The 7,748-nt window shown below is 48.7% G+C and overlaps 1 protein-coding gene across 5 annotated transcripts in view; it reads right to left on the reverse strand.

The window, feature by feature from the left end:
• The window catches only part of FAM47E (family with sequence similarity 47 member E), a 31,830-nt gene extending 24,472 nt beyond the window's left edge, over positions 1-7,358 (reverse strand). For 3 of the 5 annotated variants that reach the window (XM_070614615.1, XM_070614614.1, XM_070614616.1), the window contains exons 1-2: positions 7,048-7,358; positions 1,803-2,172 (exon numbers count right to left, since the gene is read on the reverse strand). In XM_070614615.1, coding sequence (XP_070470716.1) covers positions 1,803-2,172; positions 7,048-7,304 — 627 coding nt within the window. In that variant the 5' untranslated portion in view covers positions 7,305-7,358. Of the gene's footprint in view, positions 1-1,802; positions 2,173-6,405; positions 6,472-7,047 lie in introns of all 5 variants that reach the window. The other 2 variants (XM_070614617.1, XM_070614618.1) reach the window with 2 other exon arrangements.
• Between the last annotated feature and the right edge of the window lie 390 nt (positions 7,359-7,748).

The following is a 7,748-nucleotide window of genomic DNA, read 5'->3' on the forward strand; positions in this document are numbered from 1 at the left end:
GAAGTGAAGGAGCAAGACAGGCATTCATCTAGGGGCAAGTGTCCCAGACACAGGAGCAGAGATCTGACTCACACGTGCTTCTAATGTTCCCAGGCAGAGAGGCTGGAGCAGGGCGAGAGCAGAGGAGCAGGCAGAGAGGCTGGACGGGGAGCAGAGAAGGGGTGGGATGGAGAGCAGACCACCCAGGGCTTTTCAGACCATGGCGAGGACTTTACTCTGAGTGAGAAGCGGCCACCGGGGGGCTTTGTGGAGCAGTTTACCTTTCTTTTAAACATTTTATTTTTTTTCCTTTTTCTCCCCAAAGCCCCCAGGTACATAGTTGTATATTCTTCGTTATGGGTCCTTCTAGTTGTGGCATGTGGGACGCCGCCTCAGCGTGGTTTGATGAGCAGTGCCATGTCCGCGCCCAGGATTCGAACCAACAAAACACTGGGCCGCCTGCAGTGGAGCGCACGAACTTAACCACTCGGCATGGGGCCAGCCCCAGTTTACCTTTCTTAACAAGGGTCACCCTCACTGTGCCGGGAACAGACTGCAGGGGTCAAGGGTGGGGTAGCAGGCACTGCTAGTTCCCTGCCCCATATCCATTCGGCCCCTTCTTAAATCTAGCAGAATTTTGTCCTGGATTTTGTTCCATGTTGCAGTGCTCAACCAAGAAACTCAATTTTCTAGATTCCTTAGCAGCTAGGAGTGGTCAGATGAATAGATGTTTACTGGGAAGGCTATCATTTGCCTTATTTAAAAGATAGAGTCAACCCACATGCACCCTTTAACCTTTGCCCCTTCCCCCTTCCTGTCTGAAAGACAGACTGGATGCCTGGAGGTGTGGAAACCATTTTGAGACATAAGAGCAAGAGACGTATACTAAGGATCATGGAGCCAAAAGTCAAGAGCAGCCTGGGACATGGGTGACATAACAGACCTGCTGCCCAACCCTAGCCTTGACAATGCAGTGAAATTTCCCTGTGACCTTTCAGGTTCTACCCATCAGTTAGCAAGTACTTATGGACACCTCCTAAGATCAGGCTAAAGTGATAGAAGCAAGACTAAATAATTCGCCCAATTTTTTCTCTCCCAAAAAAGTCACAAGCAAAGATTCGGAGAACTTCAAGGGAAAAAAGTCAAATGTTTCCGGTTTGCTGGACCTTTTTAAGTTGTACGGCCTCAGAGGAAGCAGCAGCGTGTGCGTTGCTGCCGATTGTGGGTCCTGGGGGCAGAGAGAGGAAGGCTGCTCCAACCCCCATGAGAACTCTCTCTGGGGAGACGTTCATTGTCCTCTCCTCCTTGTAATTATGTCATCTCCTCAAAGGAACTCCCAGGCATCTAAGGAGAATTCTTTTCAAGGCCCCAGTGGAGACCCAGCCAGCCCTGGCGGGCTAGTGGTTAAGAGTTGGCGCTCTTACTGGGCAGGTCCTAGGTTCGTTTCCCTGTCAGGGAGCCGCACCACCCACCTGTCCGTTCTCACACTGTGATGGCTGTGTGTTGCTGTGATGCTGAAAGCTATGCCACCAGGATTTCAAATTCCAGCAGGGTCACCCATGGTAGACAGGTTTCAGTGGAGCTTCCAGACTAAGATAGTCTAGGAAGAAGGACCTGGCCACCCACTTCTGAAAAAATTGGCCATGAAAATCCTGCGAATAGCAGCAGAGCATTGTCTGCTGTAGCGCTGGAAGGGGAGAGGATGGCGCAAAAAGACTGGGCAGGGTCCGCTCAGCTGTACGCAGGGTCACTAGGGGTCAGTATTGACTGGACAGCACTAACAACAGTGAAAGCCCTCCCACAACCCCAAGACAGGAGGTCACCTCTACAGGCAGATCTTCTCCCAGATTCGGGTAGAGAGCCAAGGGGTGGGGGGTCAGCTGGGCTTCAACGTCTGCCAGGAAGGCCTTCCGTGCCCGCTGGGCTGGCGAGAGCTTGGACAACAGGGCGGCTTCCTTGGGCAGCTTGTTCCGCCTCTTCTTGGGGGCAGGTCGGGGAGCTCTGTGATAAATCTGGGGGAGCAAGCCCTCCTGAGGGCCCTGAGTGATCAGACCTTCGCAAGGCAGGCAGCCTTTCCTGAAGTCATCCAGTCCCTTTCTCACAAATATCCACCGCCGGCTGTTCAGGGTGGTGGGGAGCATCAGCCTGTGCTTGTGTTTTGTGAAACACTCAGAAGGCAGAGTCTCTTTGTACCTGGAAGACAACATGCCTGGTCATATGGGTCACAAGGGTTGGGGTGGGAGGAGAGGTTGTGAGGAGGCTGGCCTTGACCTTTCATGAGGAGGCGAGGTAGGAGTGATGTGGGGTCGGTGAGCCGAGGAGTCGAAAGAAAGATTTCTTGGACTCTCAAGATCTGGCAGTAGTGCTCTTTTTATTTAGAGAACAGTGTGGAATAGCATGGGGACAGGACCCATGGGCAGTCAGAGCTCCTGCTGCTGCCCTGAGTTGAGGGTTAGGGCTAATTTTATAAGGCATGGGTACGTGACTTATTTTTACTGGAAAAAGAAAAGATGATGTAAAAAGTCATTAAATGATTTCAGTGCAGATGGGGTCTGGTTATTGTGCGGTCATACAACTTTAGATACGAATCTGGTCATATAGATCGGCATGTAGGTGAGGATGCCCTGGGCTTCTCTCCCTGGGGCAGCCCTAATTCATACCATAAAAAAATCCACTGGGTCATATAGTTTGGTCACCTTGGGCTTCTGTAGCTGGGGCAGCCTTAATCCACATCAGGAGGACAGGGGTTCACGTGGAGGGGGTTGAGTTGATCATACTCCTAGTTCATGGCACATTATCACTGGTCTGTGCAAGGCCCCTCCCCTGTTTTCTGTATTCTACGTTAGCCCCATATCCCACTCTCATTGCTCTCCCTGCATAGGAGAAACTACTCTAAAGGATTTGAAATGTATCCTTTTGTTTGTATACATTGTTACAACATCTGTATTGTCCTCTTGTGTGCTTGTGTTCTTAATTTACATAAATTTCTTCTGTTTAGTACTTGTTTACCAAGCACAGTATTATAAAGGCCCATCCACGTCACTGTGTGCAAATCTAATCCATTATTACCAACTGCTGCCAGCACAGTTAATCTATCTATTCCCTTTGTGAAGGACACTCACAAATTGTGGCCCCTCCCGGGACTCTTTCTTATCCTTTAAAGGGACACAGTGCAGTGGGAAGAAATTGGATCCCAGTGACAACTCACCCCTAACAAGCTGAAAGACCTTGGCACTTCATTTAACCTCTGTGGGCCTCGGTTTACCCCCTAAACTCAGAGGGTCAAAGGTGGCCAAGTGGCAGTCTATGCGCTGCATTGGGCATACAAACCTGTCATGTTGTCCCCTTTGTGTTTCAATAAGAATCATAATAGCTAACATATGTCGAGAACTTTCTGTAGGACAGGCACGCTTCTAAGCGCTTTACATGTATTGTCATCTAAATCTCTTGACAATCCTATGACGTAGGTACTAGGTACTAGGATTATTCCCTTTACAGATAAGGAAATTGAAGCACACAGTAGTTAAAAACAAAACAAAGACTTGTCAAAGTTCCCACAGCTAATAAGTGTTAGAGCTGGGATTTTAATCCAGGTAGTGAGACTCCAGAGAAAGGTGTTTAACCACTACACTAGAGCTTCTTACATATAAAAAAGTTCACATGAATAATCGAGAAGAAAAATCAGGAGCTCTGGGAACAGTGGGTCCACCTTTCCGTGGATCTGTAATTGGTATAAAGGCTGCCCCTTTAGATAAGTCCTGTGCTTTCTTATTCACAGTCTCCACCTCTCCCTACTGCCTTATACCCAGGCTGCTTCACTCAGTTTCCTTATCCACCAGGTCCCTGTTTGCATTGAGTAGTTAGGGCATGAAGATGAGATGGGAGAGACAGATGGACAAATAGGAAGAAAAATGAGACCAGTTCCTGGATAACCTAATACATCCCGCCATTGCTAAAGTCAGGACCTGGACCTGAGCAGGTGAATCGCAGGTCTGTCGTTATCCTAATACATCACACTGCTGTAGTCAGATATTACTACATTATTGCTGTCTTTCCCTGAAGCCCCTTCCACCTCCAGGCCCTGTCATCTACAGTGGCTCATAACACCAAATGTACTCCTTGCTACACTCATCCTTATAGGCACAAAGCATTTTTCAGAGATCCTAGCTTGATCCCTATTCTTTTTTATGTCGTGGAAACTTCTTGCTTACTGTGTGTGCATGTGTGTGTTTTAAGGGCTTAATCCAGCTCTTCTGTGCAGATCTAGATGAAAAGACAAAAAAAGATGAGTTTACACAAAGTTGTTCTTTGCGATTAATAAATAGCTAAGTGGCGGAGGTGTTAATTGAAATTACATCTAACCTCGAGATTTGATGACCTGTTCAGCATGACCTACTAGCAAGCAACCCTCCATAGTATTAAATATCTTTACTAAGTTTATTTTCCACACATTTACAACTAATGCAAACATCCAAGCACTTCATAAAACCAAATCTGATAACCAATACTTTTGCTTCAGCACAGTCATACAACTCAAACTGGGGAATGTATGGCAGCCAGCTCAAGCCTCATGGAATGTTAGAGCTGGCAGAAACCCTGAAGGAAATCTAGTCTACCTTCCTCACTTTTCAATGAGGAAACTGAGTTCTGAGAGGTGAACAAGGCGACCAGGCCAGAGGGAGGGCTTCCCGCTACCCTACGTGGCCTCTCAGAGCTCTTCGACCTACCTCTCTGCATTTTCTCAAGTTCATGAAAAATTTTTACTTGACCTAGAAAATAAAACTGAAAACATTTTTTCTACAAATTTACTATTTTCACAGCCACTAGTAAACAATACATTTCCCTCTTTAAGAATTATGAAAGAAGAGCAGGTCCCATGGCCGGGTGGTTAAGTTCACACACTCTGCTTCCGCAGCCCAGGGTTTTGCTGGTTCGGATCCTGGGCGTGGACCCAGCACTGCTCATCAAGCCATGCTCAGGCGGCGTCCCACATAGCACCACCAGAAGGACCTACAACTAGAAAATAGAACTATGTGCTGGGGGGCTGTGGGGAAATGAAGAAGAAGAAAAAAAGAAGATTTGCAACATATGTTAGCTCAGGTGCCAATCTCTAAGAAAAAAAAACCAAATTATGAAAGAGTATTGGGTATTTATCCTAAAGAAATAAAAATTTCTGTTCACACAAAAACCTGTACACAAATATTCACAGCAGCTTTATACACAATAGCCAAAAACCAGAAACAGCCTGAAGGTCTTTCAACAGGTAAATGGATACACAAATTGTGGTATATCCATACATGGAATACTACTAAGCCATAAAAATGAAAAAACTATAGAGACACAACATCTTGGATAGATCTCAAGTGTTTCATGCTGGGTGAAAAAGAGCCAATATCAAAAGGTTGTATACTGTATTATTCTATTTATCTAACATTCTTGAAAGAACAAAACTATTGAAATAGAGAACAAAATTAGTGGTTGCTAAGGCGGCGGGGGGAGGGAGGGTGCGGAGAGTGACAATAAAGGGGTAGCAAGAAGTGTTTCCTTTGTGATGAAACAGTTTGTATCTTGCTGCATACATATGACAAAATTTTATAGAACTATACAGTGTGAAAATTAATAAACAGAAACCTCATTTAAAATGGAGTCAGGAAGCCCTGTAGTGGGAGCTCTCTCTCTCTCACACACACACACACACACACTCCATTGGTCACAGCTTTACAATTTGAGGCAGAAAGTGCAACTATCATACTTTACTACACCAGCAAGAGGAAGGAAGGTTTTCTCCTTGCCCTGCAACAGCCTAGCCAATCAGAAGCGCCACAGCTCAGCTCACTCTGAATTCTTACTTTCCTCCGATGAACAGTCCTTTAGAACAGCCCCTCCCAGCTCCCCCTTTTTCTCTATAAAAGCCAGCACCCCCTGTTTTGTTCTCTGGATTTGCCGATGGTCTGCCATAGCTTGCAGTTCCCCAGTCGCAGTTCCTCTGGCTATTCCTGAATAGACTCACTGTGCTGGCAAACTAACTGGACATTTTATTTTAAAGTTGACAACACACACACTCAAGTGCAAGTAAAAACTGATGAAATCCAAGTAAGGTTTACAGCCTAGTTAAATATTATGCAAATGTTGATGTCCTGCTTTGGTAATGTACTATAGTTAGGTAAGATGGTAGCACTGGAAGCAGCTGGGGGAAGGGTACATGGGACTTCTGCACTACTTTTGCACCTTCTTGGGAGTCTACAATTATTTTTAAATAAACAGTTTGAAAATTGAGGGGGCGGGAAGATTCTCAAAGCGTTCATAACTGCTAACATGTATACAGTGCCAGTAACTAACTGCCTGGCCACCGTCACCAACTGGGTGGCCAAAGGTTCCAGGTGCAGCACACCCCTCACACCAGATGCAGGGATCCAGTTGACTAACCCAGAGAAGGATGGGTCGAGGCTACTTCAGTTTCCACGGAGGACTCTGTGGCCATCAGTTTCCTGTCTGGAATAGGTTTTTGTTTTTGTTTTTGTTTCGAGGAAGATTAGCCGTGGGCTAGCTGCTGCCAATCCTCCTTTTGCTGAGGAAGACTGGCCCTGAGCTAACATCCGTGCCCATCTTCCTCTACTTTATATGTGGGACGCCTGCCACAGCATAGCATGCCAAGCGGCGCCATGTCCGCACCCGGGATCCAAACCACCGAACCAGGAGCCGGCAAAGCAGAACGTGTGCACTCAACCGCTGCGCCAGCCCCTTGGAATAGGTATATTAATCCACATCCCCTGGGGAGTTGCGAGGATAACAGAGAAAAGTATCTGCGATGAGGAGCTTGAGGCGCTCGTTCTTTTATATTATAATCACTTAGATGCCGCGGACCTTGAGGAGGAAAGGCAGGCAGGCCCTATAGCCCGGTCCTCCCTGGCCGTCAGCCCTCCCCCGCCCCGGCCCCAGCCCCAGCCCCAGCCCCTCCCCCCTCCGGCACCAGCCCCAGCCCCAGCCCCAGCCCCAGCCAGCACCGGGTCCAGGCGCCCCCGCGCGGCCCCCACGGGATACTCCGTCGCCCGGGCGCGGCGCGCTTACCGGGGCCTGCGGTTCATGCCTCCCGGCGCCCGGTCCAGTGCCGCTGGCCGGAGCAGCCGCCTGTGGTCAGCCATGGTGGGCCTGGCTGCCAGCCTCGCCTTGGGTGGTGTGTGTTCCCGGCCACTCGGGTCGCTAGGAGACCGAGTAGCTGTGAGCTGCCCAGACTCGCCCTGGGGTACGGAGCGGCGGGGCGCCCCCTGCACAGCCCGGCTTTTCCCGGGGATCAGGCAGCCCGGGGGCGCCCCTGCGCCGCCCATCCCCGGGCGCAGCCTAGCCTTCTCCGACGCCCGGTAGCCGGGAAAGGGCGAAGGATTGGGTTATTGGTGTAACTACATTTTAACGGACTGGGAAGGCGGGTTCATCTTCCCATTGAAATTGACCGTAGGCTGGACCATGCTTTTTTGGCTTACTGTCGTTTCAAAAGATGTTTGTTGAAAGAAAGAAAGGAAGACGGCAGCCGGAGAGGTAGCAAGAGAAAGAGAGTAGAGACGGAGCGAAAGGAATAGACTGATTTCTAATGGTGGAAAGGCCTTTTAGCCAGGACTGTTTTCCTGGAGGTCTTGGAACTCCCTGGGCCGCACCGCTTCTGTGAATCGAGGACGGCTCGTTGGTATCTGTCTAATCACCCACCAGCTGGTGTCCACAGTCCCTTCCAGCTCCCGCGTTATTTGATTCTTTTGCCTCCACTCACTTCAGCAGTG

Source organism: Equus przewalskii, chromosome 3 (genome assembly GCF_037783145.1).
Source record: "Equus przewalskii isolate Varuska chromosome 3, EquPr2, whole genome shotgun sequence".
NCBI lineage: Eukaryota > Metazoa > Chordata > Mammalia > Perissodactyla > Equidae > Equus > Equus przewalskii.